At 31.5% G+C, this 20139-nt stretch overlaps 2 protein-coding genes across 2 annotated transcripts; both read left to right on the forward strand.

The window, feature by feature from the left end:
* The first annotated feature begins 209 nt into the window (after positions 1 to 209).
* On the forward strand, positions 210 to 1513 carry LOC135961149 (protein transport protein Sec61 subunit beta-like). The gene is made up of 3 exons (XM_065512646.1): positions 210 to 221; positions 731 to 939; positions 1022 to 1513. The coding sequence occupies exons 1-3, from the start codon at positions 210 to 212 to the stop codon at positions 1107 to 1109; spliced, it is 309 nt and encodes a 102-aa protein (XP_065368718.1). The 3' UTR covers positions 1110 to 1513.
* Positions 1514 to 2780: 1267 nt separating this feature from the next.
* Spred (Sprouty-related protein with EVH-1 domain) lies at positions 2781 to 19290 on the forward strand. Its single transcript, XM_065513562.1, has 8 exons — positions 2781 to 3007; positions 5192 to 5536; positions 15339 to 15516; positions 15590 to 15838; positions 15917 to 15995; positions 18039 to 18259; positions 18321 to 18757; positions 18816 to 19290. The coding sequence occupies exons 2-8, from the start codon at positions 5517 to 5519 to the stop codon at positions 18940 to 18942; spliced, it is 1311 nt and encodes a 436-aa protein (XP_065369634.1). The 5' UTR covers positions 2781 to 3007; positions 5192 to 5516; the 3' UTR covers positions 18943 to 19290.
* The last annotated feature ends 849 nt before the right edge of the window (positions 19291 to 20139 follow it).

The following is a 20139-nucleotide window of genomic DNA, read 5'->3' on the forward strand; positions in this document are numbered from 1 at the left end:
ACAAATTTGAAATTTTTTTCCCAAATTGACTTGATTGGAAAGTTTTTTCATAAATCTATTGCTCATTTGTTGATTTTTAAAAAATATTTAAATTTGGATGGGAGTTTTTTTGAAAATGTATGTGGTAGATCAAATATTTATGTTAAAAATAATTATTTATAAATATTTAAATGTTAAATTAATTTTCCCTCCAATATGTAGAACAACAAATGGAAGCAAAAGTAACTTTTTCCAGAAAAAAATTGGCTTTTATGTTTCTAAATCAAGGTCAAAGTTAAGTAAATACATAAGGGCAAATAATACTTTGAATTATTATAAAAAACGCTTAAAAATAATTATTTTCTATTAAAAAATATTTTCTATTAAACTATAACGGTAAAATCATTCACCTCTCATTTCTTACCCCTTAATTCACCACACTAACCACGAATACAACCCTGCCTAAAAATGCAACAGTAATTTAGGTGTGATGAAAACAACTGCAGCCAACTTCACTCGCATACGTGGAATGAACGAATAATAATAATAAGACGAAAAGAAACGAAAACTGACATTCTCTTGCATTTACAACTTTCGTTTTAATTCATTTGTGTTTTGTACGTAGCATTATTGAAATCATACTAAAAAACAATGGTAAATACAAGAAAAAAGTGAATTTAATAAATAAAAATAAACATAATTTTTTAAATAAAACAAATAATAAAATAAAAACAATTTTAATATTTTTTAGCCTGCACCAGCTAGTTCTACTTCAGTGGGTAGTGGCACCCGTTCGCCCAGCAAATTGTCTTCACCACGTAGCTCTGGAGCTGGTGGCAGCACTTTGAAACAACGTAAAACTACTAGCAGTACTACAGCTGCCCGTAGCCGTACTACCGGCGGAGCTGGTACTGGTGGCATGTGGCGTTTCTATACCGATGATTCTCCCGGCATTAAAGTGTATGTTGTTTTTTTTTTGTGTTTTCTATGTCACCAAAAGAACAAGAGTTTTTAATTTGTTTTTGTTTCCATATACTTCCAGAGGTCCTGTCCCCGTTTTGGTTATGTCTCTTTTGTTTATTGCCTCTGTGTTTATGTTGCACATCTGGGGCAAATATAACCGCTCTTAAATGACGTACATGCAATGAAATTGTTACCTTCAACTGGTTGCTGGATTTTTGTTGTCTTTCGTGCGAACGTAACCCAATTTTTCATTCATAAACTTTGTCGACGTCATCATCAATGTTGGTTCGTTACCGCTGCCACAATTCATTGATGGCCGCAACACACAATGAATTATCTAGGCTGGTAGTGTTAAAACTTTCAAATAATTTTAGTTTACTTCATACATTAAGTTAAAAAAACAATTTTTATATACATATTTAATTTGAACTAATATGAAAAAAGATGGGAAAAACTACTGCATAACAAAGCAGTAGTTTCTTCTGTTAAATGATAATCATTCCACAATTTTTAGTGGCTTTAATATAATATAAAAATGTAATAAATATTTTCTTTTTTAAAAAAATTTTAATTCCAATTGGGTTTTCATTCATAAATTGGGAGAAATAAGTTATTTTTTTTTACAAAACTTTCCAATAGTAATTTCTTTTTGGAAAATTTCTTATCAAACATCTTTAAAATGCAACACTGTGTTATCTATCTCTCACATTTGCTCTCATTGCGGCGAATTTAGCATACAAAACAAATTTAGAGTTGCCTGCAGTGTAGCCAGAGAAGGAGATTTCTCCCCAAATTGGGGATTTTATTATAAATTTTGAAAGAGGAGTTTCGTGGGGAGGGATTTGGGAATTATATATATTACATGCAATAATCCAATTTTTTAGGATTTTAAATGAGAAAACAAATATTATTTTTTAAAAATAGTTTTATGTGTTGAAAAATTTTCACATTTTTCCAAAATTTGGTAAAAGATGCATGACGGGACTGGTATTTTTTCTGGAACACTTTTTAATTTGATTTAAAAAAATCCGCGGAATCTCTCGAACAAAACCATAATATTTTTGTGAACGAGTTGAACATCATAAAATATACATATTTCTGAAAATTATAGGACAATTTTTAATCAGACAGAAGCTATTTAATCCTTTAAATATTGTAAATCATAAGACATTATATGAAGACTATATTTATTTGTTTATTTATATGAATTTTGGTTTTAATATTTCGAATTTACATTATAATTATATATTTCGGGAATTACCGGGTTAACCGAGAACCAAGGCGTATTTAACAAGGTGACAGCAGTGGCGAATTGAAATAAATACAGGCGAATTCACTTATTTTTTATATATAGAGTTTGACATACGGGCGTACGGGCGAATATTTTTTATATATGTAGTTTGACATTTGTGCGAGCTATTTCTATAATCAGCTGTGCTGCCGATGGCACCTTATTAAATGCACCTTGCCGAGAACGTACCACAAAATTACCCGATTCCCGGGAATCACAAAAGATAGGGAAATTAAAAACCTTGCCTGTAATGAATTCGCCGTGGAAACTGTAAACCCTAATATCAACACTATGTTCAGTTAAAACACAACATAGTGGCAACACTGTGAGCCGATGTCACTGCGCTGCCTACGTCGTGAGCCGTTGACAAGAGCAAAATAATTTTTTTTATATTGAGTTTCTCATAGTGAGAAATGGGGGGTCTTCAAACCATTCTGTCCCACAATAAGAAATGCACGGGATGTGTGTGTATTGTGTTTGAAGTGAGCCAGATGAGCCGGAGAATAAATTTGAACAATCTGGCAGCATTTTTTCAAATTAGTAAAGCAGTCATCAATTTGACAGTTCAAACTGAAGAAAAATTTTACGGGAGATACAAACAAATGTAATTTTGTCGTCCTTCTGTGCAAAAGTCCGTGTAGTGAAAGTGAAAAAATCATGCAAAAATCTAATATCGTATATATATAATAAAATTTTCTTTATTTTTTTTAAGTTTTTATTTAATCAAACCCCTACTCAAGGGCTAATAGTGCTAAAATTTATAACCGTAAAAAAGTAAATACAAAAAAAACAAGTGAAAAATATCTATAACACAAAAAAATATCTATTAAAAAAACATCAGCTAAAATTGCAAAAAATCTTTATATGAACGAGTCAAAAATTCTTATACACAAAAGCCCCAACAAGAAAGAAGTAAAACTGTGAATTGGTGAAAGAAAGAAAAAAAATTCCTTAATGTCTGGCCGTATTTCATTCATGGAATTGAAAGGATCCTTGAAAAATACGCCGAATTTATACGAAAAATTACTAAACTAAACAATTGTTTAGAAATTGTTTATAATAATGAAAAATATTGTTTTAATTAATACAAAATGTTATAATATAGCCAAAGATATATAGGGAGTTGGTTAATATGTAAAAAAAAATAACATCGGTCTCGGAATTTCTTATGTACATATTTAAAACGAAAGGAAAAAAGTGAATTGAGAGTAAGAACTGAGTTGCCATATCAAGAAATACATAGTTTTGGGGAAAATTACCAATTTTTGAATTTAGAATTGTTCTTAAATTTGAATTAAAATTACAAAAGTTAATTAGTTTTTAAATATTGAAATATAACCAAAATAGAGAAACTTCCCAAAAAGCACTAAATTCCTAAAAATTCAAGCAATTGAACATTTTGTTGGAATTTTATTTGAATTTGAAAAATATTTCCAAAATTGAAATATTTTTTTATGTTTAGGTTTCCTTTTTACTGGATCATGCTATTGATATAAAGTGTTATGCTAGTATAATTCAATTGCTTGAACTGGATTCAAGACTTGAATTATTAAGTTAGTCTGAAAATAAACCCAATAATCATTTTTGATGGAATTCAAGTTGAAAGTAAGATTAATTCTAGCTTGATTCCAGTGTCAAGCAATCCCAATAAGCCCCAAAAACTCAAGCACTTGAACAATTTGTTGCAATTTCACTTGAATGCAAATGCAATTATGTTTTCAAATTGAAAAATATTTGAAAAATGAATTTATGTTTCCTTTTTACTGAAAAATGCTATTGAAATAAAGTGTAATACAACTGTAATTCAATTGCTTGACTATAATTCAATAATTCACTTGCAATCAACTTGAATTCCAGTAAAAACGCTTATTGGTAATTGAATCAACTAAAGATATAATATCGGGATATATATTTTCCCATTCAGTTTTAAATATTGTTTCTAAATCTTTTAAATTTGAGGAGTTCTTCTTTACACCCCGATCTGCAAGATCCCATAGATTTTCTGTGGGGTTGAGATCGTGAGATTGTGGCGGCCACTCCAAAACTTGCACATCATTGTTGCTTAAAAAGTTGCTAGCTATGCAAATAGTTTGCTTAGGTCCATTGTAGTGTTGAAATATACTACATGGGGCCTAATAATTAAACTATAAATGATCTACGCTTAATCTTATATGAATTATTATTTCATTTCCCACACCATTATTGATCCTCCGCCATGTTTGACTATTGGTAGTTGACATCGAGGAAAATATCTTTGTTTTGGTGGCCTGCCTTTTTCTTTCTGAGCCAAATAAATTAACATTTCCTTTCGTCTCTTTTTGTACTATACCCCTTTTTGTACTATACATATTTGAATTGAATAAATATTGAATCATTTTTAAAACTATTTTGTAATGGATTTGAATTAAAGAAACTTTGAATGATTCAATAAGAAATAAATTCCATAAAAAATTAATTCTCAAAGCAACGACATTTAATACATTTTGAAGTACAAAATAATTAAGCCTATGAATTAATACATAATGAATTCTTTAAGAGAAAACATTTAATTTGATTAATTAGAAATGAAATTAAGAATTAATTCTTAAAAAAAGCAACAACTTAGAACTTATGGAAACATATTAATCTCGTGATGTGGCAACTCTCCCAACGAAACAACAGCTACAGACAGAAACTGCAGAAATCGCCCAAAAAATCATATATTCGCTCTGGTTGCTGTTGTTTTTGTTGTATTCCCAGCATATTTGTTTTTGTATGTTTCTCCACTATTACTCTTCACCTACAATTCTCAAAAATCTCGCCTACAATTTTTAAGTTTTTTTTATACTTAACTTGTGTGTTCTTTTAAACCAAAAATGTAAAGCTTTTGTGTATAAAACTTATATAAAAAACAGCACAATAATTAATAAAAAACAAACTCCTTATAAATATTTAATAATTTGTTTTCATTCAAACTAGTGTTAATGTGCAAACTTAAATATAAAAAAAGTAATAAATAAAAATTATATAAAATTCATTACTCAAAAAAGAAAAAAAAAAAGAATAAAACAAAAGAAACGAAAGAATTAAAAAAGAAGCAGAATAGAATAAAGCACGGACAACTATTAGCAAACACTTTGGTCATTAGGAGGATATCTAAGCTCGTTGTCATTTGTTGAAAAAAACCCGTGGTGTTGTCCAGCCTAAAGTTTGTGCAATTCTGCATGTCTGAATATTTTAAACATGGTGAAATTGACCACCGACACCATACGCTTCTATATTAGAATCTTTCTGATTACAAATCATGACAGAAGGACATGAAAGGTAAGTTGTTATACTGAAGGTTCTATAAATTTTAATAGTTTTAAATATAAATTTGTTTAAAGATATTAAAAACTACTTTTACTTTTTTTTGTATATGCAAAAGAATTTTTAAGATACATTTGTTTTTTTATGGTAGCAAACACATCTAAACAAAGCAATACACATAGATATACAATAAAATAGCCAGATTTATATTTCCTCAAAGTCTTAAAGGAGAAAAAAGAAAATGCCCAAAATCCCCTAATTAGTAATTAGTCTAGATCACAATAAAATGTTTATAGTTTTATTAAATTAAAAATAAATAATTTGTAATGTTACGTGTACGACGGACGCCTCCGACCCTGAAAGCTAGGAAGAAGTCTACAATACCCCTGATAAGTCAATTAAGGAGAGCAACCGATGTGAAATAATGATTGTAATGGGAATGGCGAACTTTTTTTGGGCATGTGTTCGTAGCTGTGTCGCTATTCCTTTACAGGAATAGTTTGGGTCTCCCCGGACCAAAGAACGGGAAACCAAATCGACCATGTGTTGATAAGCGGTTAATGGAGGGTTCTCTATTAGATGTACGTAGTCGTAGGTGTGCAGACATGGCAAGTGATCATCATCTTCTAGTCGCAGAGATACCTATAAAACTTGAAGCTATTCGAGATACCGGCAATAGAGGAAACATGCTACCTATAGACATAATTAGGCTGAAGTATGGAGAAGTTGCCTCTGCATATTCCGAAGCTGTTGGATCTTGCCAAGAAGGTGGCAATATATTGGAAGCTGCCACTCGAATTCTCGGCCATAAGGAATATGCGCGAAAAGAGTGGATTTCTAATGAAAACTGGAGAGTAATCCAACAATGGAATAGCTCAAAATCTTATCATTTGAGCACGAACCCGTACAATGAGCTCGATATAGAAGTGAAAGTTAATGCTCATCGGGATAAAAGGAGATGGCTGGATGAAATCAGCAAGGACACACAACACAACGCAGCAGATAGTCATCGTACCAGTATATGCATAGGTCTCTGAGGAAACTCACGAATGGTTATACGACATCGCAAAGGACCCTAAAGGTGAGAATGGCGAACATGCGACGACAGAAGAGCAACTGGGTGAGGTATGGGCGGATCACTATAACCAAGTGTTCTCTTGGAAAGTCCGTTTTCTACAAACGGAATGCCTATGTGAGTTTCACGTGGATGACCCATACATCGTTTCCGCATGTCCCACCACTGAGGAGATCACGAATTCAATTAGCTGTCTCAAAGGAAACAATCTCTGCTGAGCTCTTGAAGTCGCACCTACATACGAGTGCTGGAATATTACTGCCAAACATTCGAACATTCTGGGAGGTAGAAAATCTCGACAACGAGCTGACTGAGGGCGTGATAATAAATATACCAAAAACAGCAATCTCACGGACCCTAACAACTGTCCCTGCATTACTCTGCTGTACGTGATTAATAAGGTTAATAATTTCCAGAAGGATTTCCAACAGAGTAACATCATCTTTGAGGCAGGAACAAGCTGGATTCAGACCCCATAATTCCACCATCGACCAAATAAACAGGCTAAGTCTTATTTTGGAACAATATGCTGAGTGGCGTTCACCATTGTATCCATGCTTCATAGAGTTCGAGAAGTCTTTCGATAAACAAAAACTCGATGTGATTTGGAGTTCATTGGCAAGTAGGTGAATACCTCTCCAGCTTATGCACCTTATAAAAAGCATATAACGTAGTGCATCTAGTAGGATAAAACATTGGAAAATGCTGAGTAAAACTGTGAGAATTGGGATAGGTGTCGGACAGGGATGTGTTCTGTCACCACTTCTATTTAATATAGTTCTGGAAGAGCCTTATATAGCAGTAGGGGGATATTGTGGGGATTGCGTTGTCACCTAAACGATCTTGATTATCTTTATATATGTTACGAAGGGTAACGCTGGCAGCGGAATCCTCAGGTTTGAAAATAAATGTCATGAAGACAAAAACTTTACGTATTAATGCAACCTCCCGCAATTTATTTATTATTGGTGCAAGCGAAATAAAAGATGTCAACCAATTCAGCTATCTTGGGAGCATTATGTCTACCCATGGGGGATCGGGTGAGGACCAGACCCTGCGCCGACCAAATTTCACGGCGGCGGCGGCCGACTAAAGAGTAAATACTCAAATTCTAAATAAAAATTTAAAAAGTGAAATTCTGAAAATTTCATGAAATTACTAAGGAACTTTTATCATAAACGGCGGCTATGTTCAAGCCGACTTAAGCTGAAAAAACGGCGGCGACGGCTTTGAAAATTTATCGTAGGCTCGGTTTAGCCGGCTTACAGCCGTTCGGCGCAGGTCTCTGATGAGGACATCAATAATCGCTTGCAGAAGGCACTTCAAACTTCAGAACGGAACTGAAATTAAAAATGAAGAGTTCGTCAATTGCACAGATTCCCCAACTCAGGTCTTTGCAAAAATATTGCTTAAAAAGCTCTTGGAATATCGGAAAATTGAAACAATGAATAAATATCTAGAAAATATGGATGTAAGAACGGAGTTAAGAGACCTGTATGTAAGCTCTCATATTTAATTCGAATTCAGATTCGAGAGATCGAACTCCAAGCAACCACCTGGTATTAACAAAATCAATATCAAGATGCTTATGGATATAGCAATAAAAATAGTTGCATGGAAAAAGATCACTAAAAAGTCGAGTCATTTAAATGACGTGATAGTATATTTCAAGTATATTTAAAAATGTAACATTTTGTTGTATCCTTGAAAGGTAATTGTTTATAATTTGTATTAAATTAGACTCCAAAAAGCTGCTTCATTTTTCCACTTTTCTCCCACAAGAAACTTAACAGCCCGATGTTTTTTTTTACATCTGGCAACACAATTCACAAGTGGTGGGTAGAGAGAAGAGCACCGCAAAGCAAAACAAGCATTAAATGAGAGAGAAATGTATGGCACTTGCCAAAAGTGTGTTCATTCATAACGGGAAATTACTATACACTTTTTTAATGTCTTCAATACAAAGACAAAATAAAAAAAAATTGTTGACTATTGAAATGTTGAATGAATATTATCAATTATCATACAACTTGTTTAATTTAATGAATTTTTATTACATTTTTTAATTGTTTGTTAATTACATATACATTTTTTTTGTAGCCAATTTTATTTAGGGGAGTAGACACGCATTATTGTTGTTGCATATGTATAATCAAAATTGTTTTTTTTTTTCTTTTCATACGATTTTGTATAACACATTATTTGTTGTATCTGGACTAGTTCTCTCTCTCGTTCGTTATTCCTTTTTATTCTCATTTTTATTTTAATCAAACAATTCGTAGGTGATACTAATTTTTAGTTGTCTTAGGACATGTTTTTTTTTATAATTTTATTGCTTTTATTAGATGTCTTAAATGTTATTTAAATAATTTATGGCTTTTTTTTATTTTTTTAATTTTTTATTCCTATTTATTGTTTGTTTTTAAAACTGTGCTTAAAATTTATTCATTATTAAATCATTTTATAGAGTTACCAAGACTAGAAATGTTATAGGTATCTGGTAGGGATTTTATAATAGAAAAAATGAAGTAGCGACGAAGAAACAATGATCCAGAATTGGCCTAAATTAATATACCAGCTGGGGTCACAGCTGGTATATTAATTGGCCTAAATTCTATAGGAATGTACAACTACTGTTCTTGATTGGGTTGAGAATCTCCCGAGTTAAGTTTATTGCCTATAAGAAGGTCATTAAAATCACAAAAATAACTTCATGAATAAGTTTCTGCTAATTTATTGAGATTTCTGAGGACTCCATAAAACTCTGAGAAGATGACTCCAATATGATCTGTGTTAAAAGGATGGATGATTCCTGGTCAGAATCTTTGGATATCCTACGCAATTTCCACTTCCCAGGATGTAAGAATGTTGGGGGGGGTGTAATTTGATTTTTCAAAATACTATGAAACACAAGTACATCTCTTAGACATAGAAGATATTAATATACATAATATTAATGAATGATTCCTGGTCAGAATCTTTGGATATCCTACGCAATTTCCACTTCCCAGGATGTAAGAATGTTGGGGGGGGGGGGGTGTAATTTGATTTTTCAAAATACTATGAAACACAAGCACATCTCTTAGACATAGAATATATTAATATACATAATATTGATGTTATGATGTCTTGCGATATTCCTTCTATTTTAACGGTATGAAAATAAATAAGGGTCGGCAATTATCACGATTTATTTTCATACATATGTATTAACAATCTCCCACAAGTTCTCAATGGGATTGAGATCGGGAGATTTAGCAGACCCATGAAGAACATGAATCTTATTGCTCTGTAACCAAGTTTTAGGAACTTTGGAGGTGTGCTTAGGATCGTTATCCTGTCGGAAACTTCCTATATGTGGCACCTCTTCATTGGCATAAGGCAACATTATATGTTTCAATATATCACGGTACATGAAATGATCCATAATCCCATTAATTTTATGAATTGGCCCACTTCCTTGACCAGAAAAGCAAAACAAGCCCATTATATTGCCTCCTTCCTCCATGTTTAATTGTTCTTTTGTAATACTTAGGATTCAGTCTTTCTCCTTTTGGTCTGCGTCTTATTCCATCGGAACTTTTTAAGCTGTATTTGGATTCGTCAGAGAACAATACTGTCTTCTATTTTTGGAAACTCCAGTTGATGTGGGCTTTGGAAAAAGTTCAGTCAAGCTTTCTTGTTCTTAGCTGATATAAATATGCTTCTGCTGCTCTTCTACGAATTGTTCTTTCGCTAACGCATAATCTTAAGCTTGTTCTTACTTGACTAGCTGATGCTGTAGGATATTTTTATATTGCTCTTTTGATGAAGGAATCATCTGCAAAAACTTTGAAATGAGCCTGGAAATAACTGATCTGTTAATTGAATATTTTTTACTTAATTCATGTCGTGATAAACCCAGTCTTACAGTCTTCAATAACTTTAAAATAAAATTCTCAGATTCATCCTTGATAGCTCATCTATGACACGAGAGGATGGCTTTTCCATGAATATATTCCCTCAAGTTTGTTAGAGCCGGGCAATGGAAGAATAGGTGGGACACAGTCTCCTTCTCTTCTTCGATTCGAAAGCTTCTACAGTAGTAGTCAAACCGTAGGCCAATTCTTCTAGCATATGTTCCAATTATCCTTTATTTACCCAAGTAGATTCGTCCTGTCGGCTTCGTAAACGGGCCAGGTTGACCTCGCTATAACACAGGTGGATCCATAATTCCACCAGTTCTGTGCAGTATCATATAGTTTCTGTATTTAGCAAGGGAAATACCAGAAAAGGGATCAATCGCCACCTCAGCCATCATCGATCCGCTTCTGGCCAATTCGTCTGCTATACAATTACCCTGATTTCCATTGTGTCCAGTACCCCATTTAAGCGTTATTGCCTTTTAAAATCATTGATATATCAATAGAATTTAAACAATTGAAAGGGTTAAGCAAATCAAGCGAAACACAAGATGCTACTCTAACCAAACTGACCATTTTGTCATCACTAATGTTAAGCATCAGAGATGTCGTATTATGATCTCAACATAAAGAATATTGTGAGCAAATAATGTGTTCATTAGAAAATTAAAGTATCTGATCCTTGTGTTTTTTTTTTTCTTGAGCGTATTTAATGATATTTTGCACGATTGATTTAAATACCCGCCCCATTAAAGCTCCAATGGTCTTAAATCTATCGGATAGCGACTGTAGGTGCACGACGATGAGATATGTGTCTTCTTTCGCTCAATTAGTTTTGATTTGGTGCTGCCGACTTGTTTTTCACCCAAGATTTTTAGAACACTGCCGTTTGAGAATGCAAGTAATACCAAGACTGTCGCCTAGGGATCGTTATTGATGGCTGCGATTGGCCTGGACTAGAGCAACTCCAATATTTGTATTATAACTATAAGTAGCTTCTCTATGGAGCTACTTCGGAAGTTCAACAGACTGCCGAATTATTATCTTGTGTTGGAATTAAAATAATTTTGACTGCGTATGACTCAATTTCTCCGCATGTCAGAGCATCACTTCTCGTAGCTGACCTTTTAATAACATGGTCGAACTAAAACATTTGTACTTTACAAATTGAGATATACCAACAGGAGAAAGAAGCAGATATAAAAAATTATATTCATTCCAATGTTTCCTCACAATTTTACAATGCCAAATAGGACCAAAAGAATTATAAATACCAAGAGAATAAGTAGTCATCATTTAAGTCAATGAGAATGAGAAGCATCAACCTATAGTTATCCATGGGTCAATATGGCCCAACGAATCTAGCGATCTAGAACTATTGTCTTGGAGTAAATCCATCATGTAGCCTTCCAGAAGAAGTTTGCACAACTCACGTGGGATAATTATAAGTTCACTTCGTTTTACCTGTAAGTAGAAAAATGAAGAGAAAAGAGAGAGGTAGAATAAAAATTTAAAGTAGATATTGCAGGATTTCTAGAATAAGTTAAATGTTGCAAAGAAGATAGAAAATAGAGAGAGGATTCCGTAACACCCTGAGGTGCAATTCGCACATCCAGCCTCAATGGCCATCTACTCCTAATGTAGGAGATACTAAAGGAGCGTTTACCTAAGGACCTAACACGCAGAACTCCTAGTGCCGGACAGTTACAGAAAAAGTGAAAAATGGTTGCTTCCTCTTCTTCATTTTGAAAACTCCTACAGAAGTCGTAATGAGGCAAACCAAGTTTTACAGAATTAGCGCGAGAGATGGTTTGTGGGGTTCAGAAGTGGCGATTTTGACACGGCAGACAAATATCGCCCAGGCCAGCCAAACTAGTTTGAAGACTAAGAATTGGTCAAGACCAAGAGTTTGCAAAATAATTGGGAGATTGTCAAGCAGCAGCGAAAACGTTAGCAAGCAGCAGGATTTATTCAAAGTAGGAATATTAGGTACCATAAGAATTGAAGCTGAGAGACTTTTTATTTGAACATAATTTTTCACCGAGTCATTACTTGCGATGGAAATTGGATCCATTAAGATATCCCAAAACGTAAGAGATCGTATGTGAAGCCCGGCGAACCAGCCAAATCGTCACCAAAGCCAAATATCCATTTCGCTAAGGGCTGCTGAAATCTGGCCAGACCATCACATTGAATATGTGATGCCAAAAAGCGCCCAGAATATGGGACCAGACATGAAACCGTAATATTCCGTCATGACAACGCTTGGCCGCATGTTGCAAAACCTGTTAAAAAGTATGTTTATGTTAAAGTATATTTGGTGAAGGGTATATCTAATCCATCCTTTCGAATCCAGTTTTGCCGGCAAAACGGAGGAAGTACAAAATTCCAGACATTCAATCCATTTACTTCTGCAAGAGAGCAATTGAAAAATTCAGGAGATAAATTGAATAGAAGAAGATAGTGAAAGATGGATGAAACGTAATATTCTGGGAACATATGGCTCAGAATGACTCTTTCATTATCTGTGGTAATCCAAGAACATCTTTATACATCGCAGATTCCGTCCGGAAATTGAATATGGTCATTTATAGATATCATAATTTCATTAAATATTTCAAAAACCTGAAAAACACTACAAATTCTACTAGAATCCTTAAATCTTTTACTATCACTACATTTTCGCTGAATGGCAACCTTTTTGCGAATTCTCTTTTGTCTTCGCTCTTTATGCAAAAACAAAAATAAAGCAAAAACTACTCAGCGAATAAACGACGAGGGAGTTTGTATGAATGAAAAAAAAACAATATTAAATAGTTTTCTGTATTGAAAACGAACCAAAAGCACAGCACAGTCCTCCTCGACGGATTTCGTACATTTTTGGTATGAATGAAAAAATAATAATTTGTGTTTGTATGTCACAATTGTTTTCTTTTTAGTTTATTGTAAATACGCACCGACAATATAAATTAAAACGAAAGAAGAAAAAACTAGTTATCATAAAAACTAAATTAAAGTAAAGACATGGACTTCTTTGGAGAGGAGGGGCAACAAAGAATACCTTCAGAATAAAGCAGCGAAATGAATCAATGAATTTTACGTTACAAGGTTGTTTATGATAAAAAAAAGATAAAACGTTAGGAGAAGAAATAAATTCTGAAACAAAGTTTTGGGACACACGATTTCTACACATAAAAGGTTTGGACCATACGATTTCTATACAGAAAAGTTTAGGTTTACTATATAGAAATCGTTTTGGGACACAAGTTTTCTATATGGAAAAGTTTTGGGACACAAGTTTTCTATATGGAAAAGTTTTGGGACACAAGTTTTCTATATAGAAAAGTTTTGGGACACAAGTTTTCTATATGGAAAAGTTTTGGGACACAAGTTTTCTATATGGAAAAGTTTTGGGACACAAGTTTTCTATATGGAAAAGTTTTGGGACACAAGTTTTCTATATGGAAAAGTTTTGGGACACAAGTTTTCTATATGGAAAAGTTTTGGGACACAAGTTTTCTATATAGAAAAGTTTTGGGACACAAGTTTTCTACATAGAAAATTTTTGGGACACACAATTTCTACACAGAAAAGTTTTGGGACACACGATTTTTATATAGAAAAGTTTTGGGACACAAGTTTTCTATATAGAAAAGTTTTGGGACACAAGTTTTCTATATAGAAAAGTTTTGGGACACAAGTTTTCTATATAGAAAAGTTTTGGGACACAAGTTTTCTATATAGAAAAGTTTTGGGACACAAGTTTTCTATATAGAAAAGTTTTGGGACACAAGTTTTCTATATAGAAAAGTTTTGGGACACAAGTTTTCTATATAGAAAAGTTTTGGGACACAAGTTTTCTATATAGAAAAGTTTTGGGACACAAGTTTTCTATATAGAAAAGTTTTGGGACACAAGTTTTCTATATAGAAAAGTTTTGGGACACAAGTTTTCTATATAGAAAAGTTTTGGGACACAAGTTTTCTATATAGAAAAGTTTTGGGACACAAGTTTTCTATATAGAAAAGTTTTGGGACACAAGTTTTCTATATAGAAACGTTTTGGGACACAAGTTTTCTATATAGAAAAGTTTTGGGACACAAGTTTTCTATATAGAAAAGTTTTGGGACACAAGTTTTCTATATAGAAAAGTTTTGGGACACAAGTTTTCTATATAGAAAAGTTTTGGGACACAAGTTTTCTATATAGAAAAGTTTTGGGACACAAGTTTTCTATATAGAAAAGTTTTGGGACACAAGTTTTCTATATAGAAAAGTTTTGGGACACAAGTTTTCTATATAGAAAAGTTTTGGGACACAAGTTTTCTATATAGAAAAGTTTTGGGACACAAGTTTTCTATATAGAAAAGTTTTGGGACACAAGTTTTCTATATAGAAAAGTTTTGGGACACAAGTTTTCTATATAGAAAAGTTTTGGGACACAAGTTTTCTATATAGAAAAGTTTTGGGACACAAGTTTTCTATATAGAAACGTTTTGGGACACAAGTTTTCTATATAGAAAAGTTTTGGGACACAAGTTTTCTATATAGAAAAGTTTTGGGACACAAGTTTTCTATATAGAAAAGTTTTGGGACACAAGTTTTCTATATAGAAAAGTTTTGGGACACAAGTTTTCTATAAAGAAAAGTTTTGGGACACAAGTTTTCTATATAGAAAAGTTTTGGGACACAAGTTTTCTATATAGAAAAGTTTTCTTAGGAAAGAAAATATTTGGGACATAAGTTTTCTGCAAAGAAAAGTTTAGAAAATATGATAATTAAATAACGAATTTTTTGAAACTTTATTTTAATTGTCTATTGTTTTCTTTTTATTTTTGCAGCGATTTTCTAGTAACAGTAAGAGCACAGGTTATGACCAGAGACGAAAGCACTGAAGGTTGGCTACCACTGGCGGGGGGTGGTCTAGCTAATGTTTCCATACGCAAACGAGCTAGACTATCCCCTGGTGCTACCGGACATGAATACATCATATATGGTCAAAGAATATCTGATCAAAGTGTAAGTTTTTCGAATTTTTAAAACAACTGAATATTTTTTCTATAAAATTTTGATTTTTTATTTACTTTTGTAGGTTATTTTGAGCTGTGTCATAAACCGTGATCTAAAATATTATAAAGTTATGCCTACATTTCATCATTGGCGTGCTGGTAAACAAAGAAATGGCCTCACTTTTCAAACTGCTGCTGATGCTCGTGCCTTTGATAAAGGCATTTTGCGAGCATACAATGAATTAATTGATGGCATGGCCAAAGCAAATCCTTCCATTATATGTCCACCATTGACCAAATATGATTCTGTTGGCGAAGATGATGTTTTTATGGTTAGTTTACTTGTTTGTATTCTTTTTTATATCGTTTGTACTAGTAACCCAATTTTATTTGTTTGTTTCTATTTAAAGACTTTAGACTTGCCCTGTGAATCAATTGATAATAAACAAAAAGGTCATTCCAGTCCAGAGGGCAGTGAAAATAGTCATGGTATGTTGTTATAGCATAAAAAAAATTTGTAATTAAAGGAGCAAATTTAAATATGCTGCTGCTTATATGATAATAAAATTGTATGACAGTTTTTGTTCTTTTGTGGACGTAATCTGTGGTTAAACAAATATTTTGTTACACATTTTGAATTTTCGAAATTAACTTCGAATTTTCGAACATTAGCCAAAAAGTTTAAATATTCAAAATAGCTTTAAAATTGAGATCAATTATCCTCAAAGTTAAATTCTTTCAAAATTCTAATAAAATTAAGAAAATTTTAAATTTTCTTTCAATATTTCTATGTTCGAAAATCATAAATCGGTGAAAATAATAGAAAGCATCAAATTAAATTAGTAAATAGTTAAAAACAAACATTTTGTTTCAAATTTTGAATTTTCGAAATTAACTTCGAATTTTCGAACACTAGCCAAAATGTTTAAATTTTGAACATAGCTTTAAAATAGACATCAATTATTATCCTCAAAGTTAAATTCTTTCAAAGTTTCTAATAAAATCAAGAAAATTTTGAATTTTTTTTCAATATTTCTATGTTCGAAAATCTCTGAAAATAATAGAAAACATAATATTTTATTTGTTAAATGTAATCTGTGGTTAAAAACAAACATTTTGTTACACATTTTGAATTTTCGAAATTAACTTCGAATTTTCGAACATTGGCCAAAATGTTTAAATTTTGAAAATAGCTATTCAATAGATATGAAAATAGATATCAATTATTATCCTCAAAGTTAATTTTTTTCAAAATTCTAATAAAATTAATAAAATTTGGAATTTTCTTTCAATATTTCTTGTTCGAAAATCATAAAACTGAGAAAATAATATAAAACATCAAAAATTAGTAAATTATACTCTATTGTTAAAATCAAATATTTTGTTACACATTTTGAATTTTCGAAATTAACTTCGAATTTTCGAACATTAGCAAAAAAGTATAAATTTTGAAAATAGCTTTAAAATAGTGATCAATTATTATCCTCAAAGTTAAATTCTTTCAAAATTGCTAATAAAATTAAGAAAATTTGGAATTTTCTTTCAATATTTCTATGTTCGAAAATCTTAAATCTCTGAAAATAATAGAAAACATCAAATTTAATTAGTAAATTATAATCTATACTTAAAAACAAACATTTTGTTACACATTTGGAATTTTCGAAATTAACTTCGAATTTTCGAACATTAGCTAAAAAGTTTAAATTTTTAAAATAGCTTTAAAATAGAGATCAATTATTATCCTCAAAATTAAATTCTTTCAAAATTGCTAATAAAACTAAGAAAATTTTGAATTTTCTTTCAATATTTCTATGTTCGAAAATCTTGAATCTCTGAAAATAATAGAAAACATTATATTTTATTTGTTAAATGCAATCTGTGGTTAAAAACAAACATTTTGTTACACATTTGGAGTTTTCGAAATTAATTTCGAATTTTCGAATATTAGCCAAAAGGTTTAAATTTTGAAAATAGCTTTAAATATGAGATCTATTATTATCCTCAAAGTTAACTTTTTCAAAATTGCTAATAAAATTAAGAAAATTTGGAATTTTCTTTCAATATTTCTATGTTCGAAAATCTTAAATCGGTGAAAATAATAGAAAATTTAAATATTTTATTTGTTTGTTGTAATCTGTGATTAAAAACAAACATTTTGTTGCACATTTTGAATTCTCAAAATTAAGTTCGAATTTTCGAACTTTATCCAAAAATTTTAAATGTGGAAAATCGCTTTAAAATATGAAAAATATCCACTGAGTTAATTCCTCAAAAGTGTCTTTATAAGTAAGACAATTTTGAATTTTCTTTCAAAATTGCTATATTCGAAATTGAAAATTTTTAATTTTTTTTTATCTTCAAAATTTTTTATAGAAAAATTTTAAAATTTTTTCGATCTTCAAATTTTTTGATCAAAAATTTTTAAATTTTTTGATCCTCAAAATTTTCTAAGAAAAATTGTTTGGTCTTTCGAACTTGAAAATAATTTCTAGTCTTTTTAATATAATTTGTTTTAATTTCCTTTATTTACAGTCAGTTTAAAGGATCGTGGTGAAAGATTTAATGACGACAAAAAAGATAAGGAAATTGCAAAAATTCATTACATATCGGGTGAAAACTCTTGCATGCAAACGCCACCGCCAGGCAATGTGAATACAACCAACACCATCAGCAACAACACCACAACATCAACCGAAGCTACACCAGCCGCAATTGCTCCTAGTGAAAATTATTCCTATGTTACTTTAACAGCTGTAAGTGAAAGAGATTTTTGTATTTAATTGGTATTATTTTAATATTTGCTAATATCTTAAGGTTCATGACTACAATTATCCAGTGGTAGATCAACCTGTAGCCGCTCAAGTCCTAAGTGCACGTTGTGATTCTATAACTACTTTGAAAAAACTCAATGCTATAGAGGCCGCCTCTCACTGTCTCGTCTCACAATCTTCACCCATTTCGGGAGGCATCATCAAAGATCCAGATATTGATATCTTAAAGCAAAAACTACAAAAACCCACACAGTCCAATCAACAACTAACACGCTGTCGCTATTGCCATGAACTGTATGCCGACGATTGCAATCATAAGGGGGCTTGTGAATTTGCACCCGATTGCTTTCGTTCGGGTTTGGAGTGTATATCGGGTATAGGTTGTGCACGCTGTATGGTGTATCATTTCATGAGTGATTCGGATGGCGAAACACCGCAACATCCATGTGAGTGTGTTAATGAGGATGGTTGCACCAAGAGGTAAGCAAGAAGTAAATTGAAATTTTTATAAAATCATGTATTAATGTTGTTCTTTAAGATGGATTGGCTTAACTTTATTGTCCTTATTGGTGCCCTGTTTGTGGTGTTATCCCCCCTTGAGAGTGTGCCATTTGATTGGTATTTCTTGCGGTTTGTGTGGCGGGAAGCATAAACCGCAAGTTTGACATTGGGAGGCTGGATTACAGAACAGTAAAAAACAGAAAAACAAAAAACTGCATCAACGGCAGCTTAACTATGATGAATACTATGATAATTTTTCTTCTTACAACAACTACAACAAATGGCAGCAGCAGAAACAACAACAACAACAACCACAACAAACTTATAAAAATCAATATGACTGGGATCTTAAATACTATAAAGCTAGCTCCCAACAAAATCCATTGGCAAACAGCTATTCTTGCAACACAGACTATTGGGCAGATGAAGATGATCCCTTCAACACGTTATCCAGCAAAAAAACTAAAAATTTTGGTAATATTTATTATTGAAACAAATTCTAAAACTACAAACAACAAAAAAGAGCAACTCTTTTTTAAAAGCCCGCAACTTTTTTAAAAAGTAACATGAAATTAAAGGGCTTAAATTTGAATTTATTTAAATTTTAGATTTTTCTTTCTTTTTTGTAAATTTGTTTATTTAACATGTTTTTCAAACAAGCATTTGTAGGGTTTTTGTAATTAGATTTAGTTTTGTTTACGGTTTTAATTTACCTCTTTTTTTACTATATTTTTTTTAAGAACTTTTTTTCATTTTATTATTGTATATAGTTTAAAAATCATAAGAAATGAAAAATTTATTTACAAATCTTTATAATTTATAACATATAATACTTCAAAGAAGTACCTGTTTATCACTTAAACAATTTAATAATGCTAAACAATTTTTTTTCTTCTCTCAAATCTAATTTGTTTAACAAGAAAGAAGCAAGATTAACTCAAAACATTATTTATTATGTTTTTTTATTAACATTTTACATAAAAACTACTTACTTACTTACAATTTTGTATGTTTTTGTTTTAAAAAAATAGAAAACTGTTGAAGTTTTAACACAAAACCAGTATTATTAACTATTTTTTTTTCTTAAGTTTTATTTGAATTTTTTTTTTAACAAAAGAGTATTTAAAACTAAGTTTCCTAAATTAAGCACAAATTGTTTTTTTTTATACAAAAAATATCAAAACCAATAAACACAAACAAATAACACAATTAAAAGCATAAAAAAGGTATGGGTTTAAAGGAAAGTAAGGGAAAAGGCAACAGAATAAAACAAATTTTAAGATTTTTAAAAAATTTAATAAATTTTCGGCTCATTTTACAGCAATAATATAAAATATTGCAAGGTTTTTTGGAATTTCTCT

Source organism: Calliphora vicina, chromosome 5 (assembly GCF_958450345.1).
Source record: "Calliphora vicina chromosome 5, idCalVici1.1, whole genome shotgun sequence".
NCBI lineage: Eukaryota > Metazoa > Arthropoda > Insecta > Diptera > Calliphoridae > Calliphora > Calliphora vicina.

Bases quoted from the DNA above. Each gene is read 5' to 3' on its own strand.
- LOC135961149 (XM_065512646.1), top strand. The intron at 940-1,021 runs GTATGTTGTTTT...ATATACTTCCAG, and splicing joins GATTCTCCCGGCATTAAAGT to AGGTCCTGTCCCCGTTTTGG.
- Spred (XM_065513562.1), top strand. From the start codon at position 5,517: ATGACAGAAGGACATGAAAG. The intron at 15,517-15,589 runs GTAAGTTTTTCG...TTACTTTTGTAG, and splicing joins AAAGAATATCTGATCAAAGT to GTTATTTTGAGCTGTGTCAT. The intron at 18,260-18,320 runs GTAAGTGAAAGA...TAATATCTTAAG, and splicing joins CCTATGTTACTTTAACAGCT to GTTCATGACTACAATTATCC.